This window comes from Drosophila teissieri, chromosome X (assembly GCF_016746235.2).
Source record: "Drosophila teissieri strain GT53w chromosome X, Prin_Dtei_1.1, whole genome shotgun sequence".
Taxonomy (NCBI): Eukaryota; Metazoa; Arthropoda; class Insecta; order Diptera; family Drosophilidae; genus Drosophila; species Drosophila teissieri.
Window position 1 is genome coordinate 12,479,904 of NC_053034.1, and position 18,362 is coordinate 12,498,265.

The 18,362-nt window shown below is 43.3% G+C and overlaps 3 protein-coding genes across 4 annotated transcripts; 1 reads left to right on the forward strand and 2 right to left on the reverse strand.

Moving 5' to 3' along the window:
* Positions 1-550: 550 nt before the first annotated feature.
* Positions 551-3,005, reverse strand: LOC122624475 (gamma-aminobutyric acid receptor subunit alpha-2). Its single transcript, XM_043804027.1, has 6 exons — positions 2,968-3,005; positions 1,991-2,626; positions 1,849-1,931; positions 1,589-1,791; positions 914-1,471; positions 551-859 (listed from the first exon to the last, which is right to left on the reverse strand). Exons 1-6 carry the CDS (start codon positions 3,003-3,005, stop codon positions 551-553), a joined length of 1,827 nt encoding a protein of 608 aa, XP_043659962.1.
* Positions 3,006-4,145: 1,140 nt separating this feature from the next.
* LOC122623103 (low-density lipoprotein receptor-related protein 4) lies at positions 4,146-13,026 on the reverse strand. 2 transcript variants are annotated; one of them, XM_043802042.1, is made up of 13 exons: positions 12,835-13,026; positions 11,027-12,342; positions 10,844-10,965; positions 10,580-10,771; positions 9,051-10,516; positions 8,418-8,633; positions 7,092-8,323; positions 6,640-7,031; positions 6,447-6,572; positions 6,262-6,379; positions 5,705-6,203; positions 5,456-5,613; positions 4,146-5,394 (listed from the first exon to the last, which is right to left on the reverse strand). In XM_043802042.1, the coding sequence occupies exons 1-13, from the start codon at positions 12,884-12,886 to the stop codon at positions 5,257-5,259; spliced, it is 6,027 nt and encodes a 2,008-aa protein (XP_043657977.1). In that variant the 5' UTR covers positions 12,887-13,026; the 3' UTR covers positions 4,146-5,256. The 2 variants fall into 2 exon arrangements, with proteins under 2 accessions (XP_043657977.1, XP_043657976.1); XM_043802041.1 differs by having other exon boundaries at positions 4,146-5,397.
* A 2,192-nt stretch (positions 13,027-15,218) lies between these two features.
* LOC122623672 (G1/S-specific cyclin-D2) lies at positions 15,219-18,266 on the forward strand. The gene is made up of 6 exons (XM_043802953.1): positions 15,219-15,427; positions 15,694-16,384; positions 16,814-17,035; positions 17,098-17,272; positions 17,332-17,477; positions 17,538-18,266. Exons 2-6 carry the CDS (start codon positions 15,806-15,808, stop codon positions 17,847-17,849), a joined length of 1,434 nt encoding a protein of 477 aa, XP_043658888.1. The 5' UTR covers positions 15,219-15,427; positions 15,694-15,805; the 3' UTR covers positions 17,850-18,266.
* The last annotated feature ends 96 nt before the right edge of the window (positions 18,267-18,362 follow it).

Consider the following 18,362-nt stretch of genomic DNA (forward strand, 5'->3'; position numbering starts at 1 on the left):
ATGCTTGTGCGGGAGCTTCTCGGGTGAGTTCATTTCGCTCGGCTTGACCTGCATTGCGCATCCCTATTATCCAAGTCGGTTCGTGTTATCAAATACATACGTAGGCCTGTGCTTTCCATGGATGTCCTTTTCGCCTTCAGATTTGGCAATGAGGCTGTGCTTTTTGTAAAGCGACATCGCGCGGTTAAGCTCGCGAAAAGCTTTGTACCTTTTTGAAATAAAATAATCTGTATGCTAAATAAACATTCAAAAATTATGTATGCATCGCTTCTTGGAGCTCAAGACTGTATAATTCCAGTTTTAATTGAATTGCATTTTCTTGTTTCGCTGGAAACACGAACCCCTATTGCTTCAAGAATTGTCCTACAAAAATGTCCAATGCATTTGGACACACTGACACAGATCCATAAATAGAAACGGATTGATTGGCACTTAAGACACATTTATTGCGGTCACCCACCGCACGACGAGCTTTAGCCGGCAAAACAGTGCCCAAGTAACATCCATTCAAAAATCAATTTAATTCAGAATCAACGTTTATTAATCAACTCTATGCCTTCATATTGGACCATGAGAACTCCTTTTTGTACATCCCGTATGCCCACCAGTACAGTAGGTTCAGGAATGCGAAGGACATGGGAAAGGCAATACGCGCCACCCTATCGATTAGGGATACACTATTGACATAGCAATTGGCGCCACCTTGTTCGCTCTTTTGGGCTGCCGCGTTGCGTTCTCGTTGTTTCCGGAAACTGTTGTCGCTCTTCAGGCACATCCACATTTGATGCAATCGGGAAACGGCCGGGGGCTCCGTTTGGGTGGTTCTCTCCATGGTGTTTGGCAGGATGTACGATGGGTCCTGATAAATACAGGAATTCAAGTTGCTTTCTTGGGACTTTAAAACTTAACTTACCGCATATGTGGGGCAAAAAATGGCATTTCTTTTGAGAAAACCAGCTCCAGCTAGTGAATTCTGTAACGAAACCTCATACTCCAATCCGAGAGCATCGTTTTTGTTGCAGACACACACACCGCTTTTGGACCCAACGGACTCACTAACCCCGCCCTCATCACTGGAGTCCTCATCCGCAAATGGATCAGCGTCAGCTTCAGCTTCAGCTTCACCATCACCATCGACCTCACCGGCATGATCCGATAATGAGTTGGCTATGCAGATGTCCTCCCACTGATCCTCCAGCTGAGGACTTTCTCCGCTTCCGAGTTTCGTAAAGTAGTGCACTCCCGCAAATTCCAACAGAGTGGCAATGCAGTATAGGAAGCTCATCAGTAGAAACCAATCCAAAGCTGTGGCGTACTTCACTTTTGGCAAATCGGTCCGTGAGTCCAGACTAATGGTGGATAGGGTCAGCACTGAGGTCACGCAAAGACTCACTCTGTCACTGGTGGCTTCGCGATGTATCCAGAAGGAGACCCATGACAAAACCACGATCAGTATACAGGGAACATATACCTAAACCGCATCGTAAAGACTAATTAGTTAATACGGATGTTCAAAGAAGTCTTCAGAGGTTTACACAAATTGTAGCATACTTCTAAACACTCTTTAATGTATTAATGTGTATCTTACTTGAATGAGGAAATATCCTGTGTGCCGTTTGAGATTGAAAGCCACATGCAGGACTGAAAAATCGCCTTCGCGACGAACTGTTGTGAAATTGCGATGCATCATGCTAATGAGATCGAATTGATTTAAAGTCATTCCTGGAACAAAGGACACCGCATCGTCCTGATTTTTCCATTCATAGATTAGCTGTTGGTTGATATAGCCATCTAATGAATTGAAAGGGGAATGTGATAAGGCGAATATATAAATGTTGATAAACTTACAACTTCCAATTACTAGGGGGCATGATTGTCTGTCCATTGGAAAGTTTTGCAGCTCCATGGGACATGTGGCCTTAATTGTTAGTCTATATTACCCAAAAATATTGATTACTAAAGAAATTTAGAAAGAAATTTCTTAACTCACCTCATTGAATAGAGAATGCCACCATTCTGATCCAGTCTGAGCAGTTTGTTGGGCACAGTAATCATGTGAATTTGCGAGTGCTTGCCGTTGTAAAAATACGTGTCAGGTCTCCAGATCTTGTCCAGCATTTTGATGCTCAGAGATAGACTCTTGATGGGTCCCTTGAAGCTCAACCGTTTGTCCCGCCAGTACTGCCTGAAATAGCAGTCCATCGAGTAGTCCATGTCCAGTTCGGACACGGGTCCCATGCTCCGGATTAGGATATTCGTTTGCACCACCGTCGGAACGCCCTGGCCATGAGTGGGCAGTTGGGATTGCTCGTAGCGCTTGAGTAGGTTTTCCAAAAGCATCGAAATATTACGGCTTAGCATGTCGGCCGCTGCCTTTCGTCGAACTCGTCTTTGATTGGAAATCTCAGAGAAATAACTTAAGTTTGTGGGGCTTTGACTCCGGTTGAGCGATCCATTTGTTTTTGGTTTAGACGATGGCAATATGCGAAACGAATTGAAGATTCTTGAACTAAACTCACTTGTTATATTCGGCATTTTGGTTAAAATCGCCGAGGGCTCCAAAGTCTTTATATACAGAAGATCTGAGGAAGCGCCATCGTCACACGTACAGAAGTGGATTATAAATCTGAAACATTGGCATAAGTTTGAATAAATTATCTGCTGTCCTTGGGTTCATTCACTTCCGCCCAGAGTGTAGGGATTATAAAATCAATCGACTCTTTTGTCAACTTTTATTGATTGCTTTCCGTTTTAGCTAAGTCACAAGCCGTTGTGTGCTGCATTTTCGAATATGGATGGGCACGGATTAATATTTCATTGGTGCAAGTGTCAGTCAAATTAATTTGAGACGGCACTTAGCTTGATTAAGTTTTGTATACCCCAAATTTTGTAGAGTACTTAGTATACAGAAAGATGCATTCAAATCTAGATTCTAGTTAAAGAGCTAACTTCTGTTGGAAAACTCACCCGATTATAATGAATGGAACTGGCAATACTCGAACCATATTTAATATCACTTTAGGTTTAAGGGATTTTATTGGATATATTTTTTACTGGATGTGCTTTTTTTTTGTTATACCGCAGCACACCGAAATCCCGACATTCTCATCACTATTTGGACTTGTCCGTATTGAAAGTGCTGCACGTTGTGACATGCTTTATATAATGCAGCATCAATAGCCGCTGGCACAGTTTGTATTCGCCATGCGCAAAGCATGTTGCAATTAAGTCAAGACGCCTTTTACTTTATGTCCATTAGTGGCAAAACCCTTTTTTCGCATTAGAACAGGCAGCACGCATGAAATTTAAGCGACACCTAGTACATTAGATGATTGCAAAAAAAGCACAAGCTTAGGCATGCAAAAGTTCACAGCAAATGTCATATGGTAAATTCTAAATTAATTTCTTAGGGACGTTAATTTTTAATAATTTATTATCAAAAACTAAGTTGTCGGTTTTTTTTCTTTCAATAAAAAAATACATTTATTTAGAACAAACGAAGGAACATATTTAGTTAAATAAAAAACCTGCCCGATCGCATTTCGATCAAGCCAAGGTCCACGAACTCCAAAATTAATTCAAGATACGAATGCATTTTTCGCTCTAAATTGGAGCATTGACCTGGATCCTCGCATCCATTCCCGCGACGAATACGACGAGCTTTTACCGGCAAAAACCGTGCTCGCGCTAAACCGTCAACTAAATATGTTGAATCGGTTTCCATTAGCGGTTTTTAAAGATGTTTTTAATGTATAAGGATTTAATATTAGAATTATTTCTGGTCAAAAGTTTAACGTGAAAGCAAGTTTTGTAGAAACCATGGCACGAGGTGGAAAAGCCCAGCTAGGCTTTTGTAAAGCTCATCCAGATTAAGCTTTTGAGACACATTATCCTTATGTCCAACTTGTATATCTCCGCTCTCTTTTTAATCCGTGAGCGGTGCTAGAGGCAATGGGATACTTAGAAATACTTACGTACCGATGTGCAATCAATCAAATTAGGGAATTGCACTTTTATGTCGTTAAATTTCAAAATGAAAGTCGAACAACACAAAAAATAAAACACACATTAGATACACTAAGTAAATTCGTAACAACATTTAATGTAGATATTACCACATATATCCAGAATGATCATCCCCGATGGTAAACATTTCCTTACATTTTGCATTCTCGCTAAAAACACGAAACCTTTAACTCTTTTAGTACCTTTACAAAAATTACAATCTATTCTGGCCAAAATTATGATACCCTCTCGATTCAGCGTAAAAATGCCAAGAACATAGGAAATTCATAAATTAGTGAAAAAGATATGACGTAAATCATGTTGCCCCGAAATGGTTGAGCAAATAAAAGAATGCTTATTTGTGTATTTAATAGTTTATACATCTGCAAGCAAAAAATATATTTACAAACACGGATAGAAAACTTAAGTTACCAGATATTTTGCCGAATCCCTGAATGGAATTAAGTTCGCGATTTTCGTATTTTGAAAAAACATGTCTTAAAACCAAAACCCGTTTAATAACATTTATGTGAACCATGGGAACCAAACGATGTTTGTATTCCGTGGGCTCTGGAAATTGTTGTTAACACCTCTTCGTTTAATTACGTTTGCATACATTACAATTTTGCATACAGACTTAAATCAACAGTCTAGCACATACATGTATAAAATAAGAGAACTAGAAGTTTTTCGACATTTGCACTTTATCGCGACGCGGAAACGGAAATCACTGAAGAACTTCCGCTTACACTATGTTGTTTATGATTGGACTTGACAATGATTTTATCATTGGCAATCAGACATAAACGTAAACCATGTTATGGTTATTTCAATTTTCAATATCGATTTCGTGATCAGCAAACAAAAAACGCGCCCAACAGTAGGATATTCTTTTGTTTCAAAGTTGAAGCACCCGAATTACTTAATAGTTATTACTTATTATTACAAAATAGGAAAATAATTTACTGATTACATAATTGAATAATATATCATATTACATATATAATATATTCATTTTGTATTATCTTAAAACCCCCTTGTTTTGAGCTTTAACAGGACACGTTTGCACTTTCACAAAAAAAAAACACAAAAAAATTACAGAATTTTCTACTGGGGTTTCAAGAGCAAATTAAAAACAGTTTTCTTTTTCACATTTACAATCAAATCAATCACGATAATGGCATGAATCGGTAAATGGTTTCAGAGAATCCCCTTTGTGGGCCATTTACTACTATTTACTATTTATGCCAGCTATGTGATAGTCGAGAGCGTTGTCAGTTGGATTGTTTTTGTTGAGGGCGACGCCATCGGAGATGGAGTCGGGACAAAGAGGCTCGAGGAAGCCGTCTCCGTGGTGAGACTCCGCTCTTCGTAGACCCCGGCTCGTTCCTGCTAAAAAGGATTGCGAATATAGTCGAGCACTTTCGCTTCAATCGTGTAACTGACTTACATGGGTTTTATCGTACTTAAAACGCTTCCATATATTCGTCTTTGGTTCCATCGGCGTGCCATCAACGTTGTAGTTTGGATTTGAGAAGGTTAGTACAGATCTACTGGAGCCGCGGGAATTGCGTTTGTTTTTCTTCTTGCTCGTGTTGAAAGCAAGCACTGTAAGTATAGGATAATAGGTATGGCATAAAGATTAGGTTCGAAATGAAATTTATATCATTGTGAAGGTCATAGAAATAGTTTTGCTTACTGAAAATAACAAGTATTATGATGACCACCATAACAATGACCACGCCCAGCGCCACGAGCACAAAGAACTCCCTTTCCTGATCGCTCTTCTTTGTATGGCCATCATCACCATTGTTATTGGACTCGCCCAGTAGCTCAGGCGGTGTGGAATCATCGGTGGATTCGTCGGAATATTCCAGCAATTGATCGTTCTCCAAATTGGCGTGCACCAACACTTTCGGCTTGATGGAGCATGCCACATCTTTGGGATCCATCACATCCGGACAGGCACACACGTAGTCCACATTGCGATTGAGACAGAGATGCGTACAGCCTCCATTATCCTGGGCGCAGTGATTCACACTTTTGGGCTGACGGTTCAGCGATACAGCGCGTATATCCAGTGCGCCACTTAGGGCATCGCGCACCTCAAACGGATTGCCATATCCACTACGCGGCAGCTTCTGCGACCGATACACCGACTTGTTGTACCAGTCCGTCCAGAATATACTGTTTTCAAACTAAATTAAAGTTCCCTATTAGTGCATTTTGAAGGGCAATACAAGTAGCCATCCTTACCAAAGTCAGACCAAAAGGATGCGGTGCATAAGGAACAATGGTCTGACGACGTTTGCCATTGAAATCAACCTGACCGATGTTGTCCTCCAAGGCGTCGGCCCAAAGCAATCGGCGATTGCTGCAAAAAAATAATAATATAATTATAATGGATTGTACAAATTTAGATACCGCATAGAGTAACTAACGTGAAATCAATGGTGAGCCCTGTTGGGAAGCCGATTCCGGATGTTATAATCACCGTGCGATTTGAGCCATCCAAGTAGCTGCGTTCGATTTTCGCAGGCGAGCTCCAATCCGACCAAAACAGGTAACTAAAAAGGCATCGTAGTATATTAATTGCAAATAGTAACTACATAATACGGGTAGAGATGTTCTTACGCTTTCTTTGGATGCACAATTAGTGAGCGTGGGTCACCCAAGTTATCCTCGACGATCCTCTTGCGACAGCTCCCATCAAGTCGAGATACTTCGATTAGTTTGCGATCAGTATCGGACCAATACAGATTATCCGCAATCCAGTCGACGGCTATTCCGTTGGGTGTGAGCACATCCGTACCGACAATCACCTTGCTCTCGGTTAAGTTCAACAGGTTAACTCTACGAATGACATCCAAATTAACGTCCGCAAAGAAGAGTAGGTTCTTTCGGTAATGGTAATCGAGTACGACTGCTCCATGCACTCCGTTTATGGGCAAAACGACGTCCATAAAATCTCCGGAATTCAACGAAATCATGCCAATTCCCGAACGCAAAGCGATAAGAAGATAGTCCTGAAAGAATATTGACTTTAGTTCGGTTTGCTAATAAATAGGATAGAAGTTAGGCCATACCTCTGGTAGATTTTGACACTGGGTTGTGCTATTCTGGCGCAATCGCAATCCAATGGGGCATTGACATGAATATCCAGATGGATTGCGTAGACATAGATGGGAACAGTTGCCATTGTTGTTGCCACAGACATTTTTCATCGTTGATTGATTCTGGTTCTGATAGATGATCTTGATGTCCATCAGCCCATCGATGTTGGTGATAATATCCCGCTTTGCACTGATGTTGCGTCTCTCCGTCATGTGCAACGCCTTCGACTTCCAGTCCGTCCAGTAAATATTATCATCCGACAGAGCTAGAGCGTACGGATGGTGCAGCGATGACATGATCAACTTGCGCTGATTTCCGGTATAATCGCAAGAGTCAATGGTCTTCAGGCGGGCATCGACCCAGTAGATTCGCTTGCTCTTCAAATCGAGGGACAGACCATTGGGCCATCCAAGATTGGCGGTCACAATGCGTGACCTCTCGTTGCCATCCAAATGGGATCTCTCAATCTTGCGATAGTGTCCCCAGTCGGTCCAGAACAAGAGGCCAGCCTCGTAATCCAACGCCAAGCCACGCGGCGACTCCAGATCCTTGTAGGCAATCACATGCCGATTGCTACCATCCAGACTGGCCACTTCGATGGTGTGGCGACCGGCATCGGCCCAATAAATAGTACGGCCAATCGAATCGACGACCAGACCATCGGGATTCTCCAGGCTATCGCCAACGATCTTCTGGACGTGCAGGCCATCTGGACTCGAGCTCATGATCACGTTCTCAATGGTGTCCGACCAATAGATGTAGCCCGTCTTCCGGTCGACATCCAGAGCCACCGCATTCGAGATCGGCGGCAGGGGAAGCACCACATCGATCAGGTGATCGAAATCCAATGATATTTGCCTTATATCGATTCTGTGAGCGAACAGTATGTACTGCGTGGGTCCTTCGGAGCATGTGTGCCTATCCTCCTTCAGCTGAACTCCCACGGTGCAGGCACAGGTGTAACTGGTGGGATTCAGGAGGCACAGGTGCGAGCAACCTCCATTCAGCTTGTCGCACGCGTTGAAGATGCGCCTGCGAGTGCGATGGAACACCCGGATGTCCATCAGGTCCGTGCTATTGGCGATGATGACATTGGTGTCCTTGCCTGTCAGCTTATTGGCGCTCATCACCGACTTGGTATCCCAATCGGTCCAAAACACACGGCCCTCGTTCACATCCAAGCCGAAGGGATGGCCAAGTCCATCTGTGCATGAGGCGAAGTATATTAGGTTGCAAGTTGTAGATACATTGAAGAGTTTATCTTGGGTGAATCAACTGATTCATTAGTGAACACTTACTTAGAATAACTTGGCGTCCGCTGCCATCAAAATTCATGTTCTCCAACGTCTTTGTGCCACCATCAACGAAGTAGATCTTGCTTTTCTCGTAATCAATCGCCAGGCCATTGGGATAAATCAATTTCTTCGATGTGATGGTGACGCGCTCATGTCCATCCATATTGGCACGTTCAATCATAGGATCATCACCCCAATCCGACCAAAACATGAAGCCCTCTGAAAATGGGAGGTAATACCAATTAGCACAATAGATATACGCATTGAGTATAGAAAATTACAATAGATTACATGTGTAAGAGCCCAGTTACTTTTTAAAACGCTTGCACAAAATGGTGATGGATGCATATTGATATTGTTGGCATTTTAATAAGTAAATTGGGACATGCGTTCGAAAGCCAAAACCAGAGCCTACCTGAGCATAGAACTCGAGTGTTTTAACTCTCTAGACTGAGTGTCACCGTGCAAATGACGAATCGACTGTTACAAGTATAATGGAGTACCAAAAAGGACCTCCGGTTCATGCAGGACTTTAGCAAGTATCTTAATGAGTACACCGACATAAGGATCGATGTACCTTCTTACAGCTGTACACACCAATACATGACATAGATAAGTGAAACGTGTTTAACTAACCAATCGGGTTTACAACGATATCCCGTGGCTTGTATAGCTTCTCCCATATGAGCAAGGTGCGCATCTTTCCATTCGTGGTGGCGACCTCAATGCGATTCGTCGACGGATCTGTCCAATACAGTTTATCGGTTATCCAGTCGAGTGCCAGACCCACTGGCGAAACCAGATTCGAGTGCACCACTCGCTGCTGGTAGCTTCCATTGAGATGCGCCTTATTGATGGTGCTGCGCTCCACGTCTGTCCAATAGATGAAGTCCGTGTCGCTGCACCAATCCAGTGCGACAGCATGCTTCAGGTTATCCAGGGGAACAATCATGTCAACATCGTTGGGATCCGCTTGATTGTCCCTCAGATGCCTCAAGCGTATGTCCTTGCGTCGCGCCACCAGCACCAGTTTATCGGCCGTACTCTTACAGGTCTTGCCATCCTCCTTCAGCGAAAGCCCAATGGGACATCCGCATCGTCGCGATGTCTGGTTGGGCAAACAGAGATGGGAACACCCGCCACGCAAACCCCGCCGATCCTTTTGACAGCGATCAGCGTACTCCGGCTGTCGAGCCGGATGATAGGCATGGATGTCCATTGGGAAATGGAAATTCTCATGGACCGCTCTGAACTCCTTGCCTGTTATCTTGTCCGCCGCCGACACAGTCTTTGTATTCCAGTCCGTCCAGTACATGGTGTCCTCGAAGAGAGTGAGGGCAAACGGATGTGGCAAGTGGGTGCTGAGGATCTTGTTCCGATCACTGCCATCCAAGTTGGAGCATTCGATGGCATGCTGTTTGGCATCTGCCCAGTAGAGCTTGCTGTTGGGGAAGTCAATTGCCAAACCATTTGGCCAGGTCACACCCTTTGATATGATTACTTTTCGCTGTGTTCCATCCATGTAGGCGCGCTCTATCTTCGGATTCGGTCCCCAGTCACTCCAGAAGGCCAACGCCTCTCCCGGATGCACAACAATAGCCCGGGGCTTGTCCAGATCATAGGAGGCGATGACGGTGCGCAGGTTACCCTGGAAATTGGAGACCTCCACACGCCTCGTGCCCGAATCCGTCCAGAATAGCAGGTCGTGTATCCAGTCGACTGCTATGCCACCCGGCGACTCCAGACCCCATTTGATGACGTCTCGAACTCGCGTCCCATTCATATACACCATCTTGATGACATCGGTGGACACGTCGGACCAGAACATCAGGCCCTTGCGATGGTGGAAGTCCAGTGCGATCGCATTGTGGAGTCCCTTCACAATCGCCGTGTACCGGTTATTACTCAATGTCACCCGTCGTATGTCCCAGCGGTTGGCCACCAGCAGGGTCATCGCACCACCCAGTGCTTTGCAGGATCTCAGATCTGGACGAAGTATGTAGCCCGTTTCGCAGGAGCACTTAAAGGAACCCATAGTGTTGTGGCATTTTTGTGAGCAAACCGGACTGGTCAGGTACTGGCATTCATCTATATCCGTGCAGCTGATCAATCGTGCCATCACATTAATATCGTTCGTAATACCCTGTAAACAATCGAGCACTTACTTGACTTTGTTTTTGTCCATGACATAACCAAGTCGACAGGCACACTCGTTCAATCCTGCAGTGGTTTCAATGCAGAGTTGCTCGCAAGGACTCGGTTCCGAGCACTTGCGCTCCTTGGGACAGTCGGCCTCATCCTCGCCGGCGGGGCATTCGTTGTGGCCGTCGCAAATGTGCTTCTGATGAACACATATCCTGGAAAACACAATCGGGAATGGGGAATTGTATTGTCTGCTTTAAGAGCATATTATGACCAATGTAACTCACTTAAGATTTGTTAGGTTTTGTTTGGTTGGGCATAAAAATTGTCCCAGGTCGCATTGTAGGTGGCACTCAACCTCATCCTCTCCAGCAGCGCAATCTGGATAGCCGTCGCAGAGCCAAGTTTTCTGTATGGACAACAAGAAACTCAATGAGGAACAGAAGACGGGGCGACTCCACAAGTCATACCAGAATACAGCGACCATTGTTGCAGGTGAACTCATCGGATCCGCAGGTCAATGGATGCTCCGAGCCCACACTCCCGCAATCGTTCTCGTCTTCTCCGCCGTCGCAATCCTGCTCCTTGTCACACTTCCAGCGCTTCGGGATGCAGGTGCCATCGGCACACTTGTATTCGTTCGAGGTACATAGTGATGGTTTCTGGGGGCAATTCTCCTCGTCACTCCAGTCGCCGCAGTCGTTGTCGCCATCGCAACGGAAGCGATTGAGTATACACTGGCCACTGGGCCCACCAGCACCACCCAATCCGCCGCGGCACTTGAACTCGCCCTCCGGACAGCTGTTTATGACCGCCGCGCACTTGAGCTCATCCGAGTTGTCATTGCAATCGTGCTCACCATCGCAGCGGAAGGCCAGGGAGATGCAGTAGCCATCGTTGCAGGTGAAGTGCTCATCCGTGCAGGTGGTGCGATTGCAGTGGGTCTCGTCGGAGAAGTCCTTGCAATCGTTCTCACCGTCGCAGACCCACGTTCGTGGAATGCAGAATCCATTGAGACACTCGAACTGATCCTCTGTACAATTCGTCCTGGCGCCGCAGTGCGTCTCATCCGAGTAATCACCGCAGTCATCATCGCCATCGCAGAGCCAATACTTGCTAATGCATCGAAAGGTTCGGGGGCACATCACATGTAGCCCGGTCTTCTCGCAATCCCTTTGCAAATTCGGCACTGCATCCTCCTCGGGATTGCAGTTCTCATCGGATTCATTTGAGTTCTGGCAATTGGAGTACGTCTCACCCGGTTGACTGGGATCATCCTGCACGAGAACGGCCAGATTGACTCTAAAGGGCTTCTGTTTGTTGCTGGGCCCACCAATAAAACCATCTCGACCACGTGAACTGATTCGATCAGCCTCGCGTATGCCGGCTATTTCGGTTCGGCCCCGCTGGGCGCCAATGTTCCGGAACTTGGGTGTATCAATCCCGTTGGTGCCACCGGGTACTCTTGTCTTGGATGGCACTGACGATTCCATTGTATGCAATCTACCCTCGCCACTGTGATGCACCTCCTGGCTATCCTCGCTATTCTGCTGATAGGGCGGATAGTTGGAGACGGGAAAGAGCTTCTCGCCGAACTTGCCCAACTCCTCCGACAGCTGGTCCTCCCGCGACTCGTTGCCCGCCTCTAAATGCCCGATCCTGGCATCCGAGTGCAGCTGCTTGTGCTTATTCCAATCCCAACGACCCAGTGCGTTTGTCGGGTGTATTCCATAATGGGGCGCGTTACGTTTCACAGCAAGTTTCGTCAAGTCGCCTAGACCGAGACCTAGTCGAAGGACCATTTACTTCTGATTAGTTTTGACAATACATTTACAAAGCTGGCAAGGGTCCTGCCTATTAAGATTCCTCACATCATCATCATCATCATGTTCTACAAGTAGTTCAAATAAAACCCTCATCCTCCTTCAAAACAGACAGCAACTGACACGATTTGCAGTTGCACCCCTACCATTGCAATTTCTTATAAAAATACAACTCCTTTCATATTATTCAACGCTCCAATATCTTAAATTGAAAAGAATGCAATAAATTCGTTGCTGGTCCTATGATGCCTTGTATACATTATAGATTGCATATATTTCAATTAAACCCCCTAAGCTGAGAATTTGCTCAATTGGCCAGTTTTCCTGGGCAAGTTTTCATTGAGGAAAACTGTTGTTGGTCCAATCCAGCATCGTGGGCGTTAACAGGGATACCCTCCCTCCCAGGACGAATCGTATTCGTATTCGTATCCGTATCCGAGGGCAATAATACTTACAGAGCCACACGAAGCATACCAATGGCCAAAAGGGAAAGGCTGTCAAATACATGTCCAGACATGTACACAAACTCGCCCACTCATAGGCACGTAACGTAGTAGCGGCGGCGAGCTTTACTGCTTTTGCTGCCGAAGCATTTGCTGCTCTGCTAAGCGGATGCTGCTCCTGCTGCTGCTGCTGCTGCTGTTATGTTGCTCTCCGCTAACTGTTGTTTCGATTCTGTTAAGAGAAAGAGTGGGTGAGATGGGTGGGAGGGAGAGAGAGAGAGAGAAGGAAGTTTTCGTATTGAGCGCGTGCGTATAACATATTTTGCTACCGAGGCGGATCTAGAGTTTGGAATTTGTTTTCTGGAGGGGGCGGGGCGTAACTTTTAAAATAATGAAATTCACTTAATGATTTTTTGTCTGGTTATTGGAAGCATAATCAAAAGTTTTGGCTTGGGGCTTGGGGGAGGTTGGTTACTATGCGCAAAACCCGCCCACCTGATGTATATGTTGTATATTTTACACTCAAGCACACTTGTTCTTTGCGTAGGTGTCACTCAATGGATTTTATTTTATTCATCTCATTTGCAAGCACTAGGTTATTCTTTTGTTTATTATTTTCTTATTGTGGCACTGGGACTTTTGCGATTTATACACTTTTTAGTTACAAATTTTTAGAAACATTGTGATGTACGCCCTCAACATTTTTCGCATTACGTTGTCTCACTAAACGGAAGGTTAAATCGCAACATGATATTACTTTGTAGGTCCGGGACCCTTTCAATGGATCAAATATCGTGCGGCACTTCTTATCCACTCATGTCACTACTTCATTCAATATATATCCCATTTATAAGTTGCGTGGGCTTGGCACGGAGTTTGGCATTTCCAAGATGTGTATAAAGGTGTTTATAACGTCCTGCGAATGAATGCGATTTTTGGGACTTTGTTGGCATTTATGTATGTGTGTCATGCGCACCACACATGCAAACATATGCATATTAAACACAGTATTATTAAACAAAAAGAACCTCCTGAAACTTTGGCACTTTTCAATTCCAATTTAGCGAATGGCAAGAACAATTGAATCAGCTAATTGTTCCGCACACATTTGTGTGGGTAATTTACGTGAATGAAAAATTATTTTCGTACAGCACGTCTCTTGTCTTCTTCGGGAATATAACGAATATAAAATTTCAGGGGATTACAGCATCCCTCTGACGGAAAGCGAAGTCGGCGGACGCGAGTGTTCCACTCAACTCTCGTGCGCTGTTAAAAGTTTTCTCCGAATCCTTAAGCTTTTCTGGGAAGCAAGAAGCTTTTGTCTGTGTTTCGAGAGTGGGGATAAATTAATTTGCAACAACAAAGTTAGCGAAATGCGAACCCAATTAAGGATTGTATTATTGAAAGCATTCTCGGCGCTACGGTTTTTCCTGCGAAGAACGAAACTGCAGCATCAAAACTGGGTCAATGGACAAGTATGTCCATTTTAATGTCGATGTGTAAATATGTACATATACAATCATTTCTGGGAAGAGATCCACAGGTTAAAACTGGTTATCCTCAGACAAACATTCCGTAAATCGCGAAAGCTTCATACCCTGTTATTTATATTTCATTAATTTTTAGACAAAGCAGCAGAGTTATATCTTTTATGGGTAAAGATTGTTTTTGAATTTATCATTTTAAGTTTTACTAATAATCTTTTAGGTTTTTTGCAATGCTTGTCATCTAAAATGGTTATAAGTACTATTCATGATATCCAAAGAAAATAACGGTTATTTAATGCTCTTTTTAAGCGGTAAAGATCTTTAAGCGCAGCTTTCATTTCAAACTTAGTTGAGTGATGCCAGTTAGTTTTGCATCACTGACCATTTTGTCGTTGACCATGATCGTTAAATATATGACTTGCAGAAAGATCGGCTATGCAGTGTCATCCTTATATGAATAGGTGGCAACACCCTAGCATATTTTAGTATTTTTGATTTTGGCAAATCAAAGATGGAATGATTGGAATATTTGAAAGATGTGAAACTCCGATCAAAATTAAATTGATCGTATAACACAAAAAGCTCACATAGCTTATTTAAAATAAGAAAAAGTTTGGCAATTTTATAGGAGCTTAGAAGGTTGTTTTTACAAGAAGGATTTCCTCTTTTTATTGTGCATCAAACCCATTTTTAAGATATTTTATTGTTCTAAAAATAACACTCTATGCAAGACATTTCACAAACAAACAGTTTGAAAATAAATAAGGTGGTTCCCCTTTTATATTTCCCCATCATTTCCGATCAAAAGAAAACTAATCATCGATGAAGATCGATATGCTTAACAGATCGCAGTGTGCAAAGGCTATAACTTCGAGCATGGCAAGCCGAACTAGTTTTTTTTAATACAAGGTAACTATCTGGTTCACATAAATGCTTTGTCCACGCCGGTTAAGTGGCAAACGTGTGCAACTTCAATTATACTTTTTTTAATAATTTAGTTATATTACTCTATGGAGTACCGTACAACTTGTAAATAATAATAATTAGTCGGAATGTGCTAATTCCGAAAATAGGCGCAAGTGAAAACGTTTGTTCTCGAGCTGATCGTACATAGCCATGTATGTACATGTACATAAGTACATAGTGTGAGATGAAAGACTTATTTCTGAGCAGGTCGAAAACATATGTAAATAAAGACATGCAGTGTGCATACGAATAAATCAAGCTGATAGGGTTATATGCCATATTTCTGTGTTCAAACAGGACCAAATATATATACCAGCAGTGTGCCCATACTTGAACAAATACTTGAATTAAATGTGAAAAAAAGGTTACAATATACATATGTATGTACTTATGTGCGATCATTTCTTATTGTACGCAGTATTCCCATATCGGACTTACCCAAAGTTCCTGATCAATCGGCACACATAAATGGCTTGAGGGTGACGCGAGAGAGAACCCCATAGCTTTACACCGAACCTTTGGCCGAAACAATGGATCTTTTATGCTCGGAAAACATAGTCTATGAATCTGATTCATCATTGTATCGTTTGAACAAACGCCAGCAGCAAATGACCACACCGGCGGTCATCCGGGATCCATCATCGATATCATCATGTTCGCCCATGGGAGCCGTGGAATCCGATCCCCATCCCGATGCCCAGAACAACGCCGTTGTGTGCAATATGAAGGAGCTGGTGTATTTATACGCGTCGGTGGACTCGGCTGCGAAGAATCCAGAAGAATTGGAGCCCCCTCCACCGCCACCACCACCACCACCGCCACCACCAACAGCGACCCAATCTATCCAAAGTTATCCGCGTTACATCAGCCAGGAGCCACCGACGTCACATTGCCAACGCTTCGACGAACGCCTGGCCACAACAGACGATCCACCCGCAACCGACAACGTGAACACCGCCATCGGGGACCCTACATTGTACTCGGATCGGTGTCTGGAGAACTTCCTCAAGGTCGAGGAGAAGCACCACAAGATTACCGACACGTACTTTAGCATCCAGAAGGATATTACGCCACCGATGCGCAAAATCGTCGCCGAATGGATGATGGAAGTGAGTAATTAAGCGAAATGTAGATAAAGAATCCAAATCAAATTAAGTTAGTCGCCTGTGGTATACTCTATAGTTGTTATCTTCTAGAAAAAGGGGCGATTACATAAAATATTACATATTACTTAGTAGATAGACCAATTTTTAATCTGAGTAGATATATTAAATATTCATTTTTTGGTCCTATAAAGTTTATTTCAAAAATCACTTCCCGAGCAGCTGTAAAGTAAATATCCATTTGTAATGTAAACAAAACGAATTTTTAATGTTTTTATTTTAATTATGACTTGATTCTCTGATTGTAGAACGGGTTTTTGGATTTCACAGTATTTTACTTATTCATATTTCGTATAGTAGTCCCTATCTCACACCCATTGTAATATTTCACTCCCTTTTTCGTTCATTAATTGAACGCATACATTATGTTCACAGGTGTGTGCTGAGGAAAATTGCCAGGAAGAGGTCGTGTTACTGGCATTAAATTACATGGATCGATTTCTCTCGAGCAAATCAGTACGCAAGACCCATCTACAAATATTGGCCGCAGCTTGCCTTTTACTGGCTTCGAAGCTCCGTGAACCCAGCTGTCGTGCTCTTTCGGTGGATCTACTGGTTGTTTATACGGACAACAGTATTTACAAGGATGATTTAATTGTACGTACTTTTCTTGTTACACAATACCTACCATGAACACACGTTTTTATTTCAATCTTAAGAAATGGGAGCTGTATGTGCTAAGCCGCTTGGGCTGGGACCTCTCATCTGTGACTCCCTTGGACTTTCTTGAGCTTCTGATGATGCGCCTGCCGATAGGAAGTAAAAACTTCCCAGACATAAACATTGGAAAGGTGCGGGGACACGCCCAGGCATTTATATCACTGGCAGCAAAAGGTAAGACATATGATTGTCCGTAACTTAATGATTCTAATGATTCTTCTCCCTCTTTGAAGAACATAAATTCGCCAAGTTCTCGGCCAGCACCATAGCTGCATCGAGCATAGCAGCATCAATGAACGGCTTAAAGTGGCATCTTCGCTCGGGACACAACCTGCACTTCCTGTTGAGTCTTATGACCGATCTGACCAGCGTGGAGCAAGTGAGTATACCAAAGGAGCAGCGTTGTTACGTAGTGTTACGTTTGTGTTCTTATGGACAGGCTCAGGTGCAGGATTGCATGTTGCACATGGAGGACATCTTTAAGGAGCACAGTCGGAATCTGGAGCCATTTCTAGTGAACATTGACCCGGCACAAATGTCAACATTATATTACAAGGGGCGCTTCCAAATACACCAATCGCAGCACCTCTCGCAAATCTCAATAAGATCCTTGCCACTGCCGAAAGCTCCGGCCGACTGTGCAGAGCAACACCAGCAGCAGCACAACTTTGGGTCCGCAGCGCCACATCGAACGCATACGTGCAAGATGCAGGCGCAGGCTCAAAACGAGATACAAGACGTTACATTTTGAGGTGTCAAATGATAGTTATACATGATAGTTATACCAGGTTTACGTTTAAACTATAAATTACTCTATTTTTACTACTGTATAGGATCCTAATATTCCGATCACTGTAAGATTGGCCAATATCACACAATTTACATCTAACCCGATGTATTTTATATTTACCCAACTATTTTTACCAAACTATGGGTTTTTATAAATTTTTCATAAATATTCTGTATAAAATAGTTTTAAATAATCATCGTGAAACTTTAAAATGGATGAAACATAAAAACGAGACTGATTGTAAGCAGTAAAGCAACATTTTATTTTTGTATATAAGCTTTTCGAAATCCTGCACAGATAACCAAAAAAGAACGAACTATTAAATGCAAGTTTTACAAAAACCATCCAACATAAAGAGAAAACCAATATGTTAAAGATAAATTTGGATACAAATAATACTAGTTGGCAAATAAATAATAGGAAAAAGAAATTTATTATCTGCATGTGTATATTTTCGTATAATTTACTTTCAGA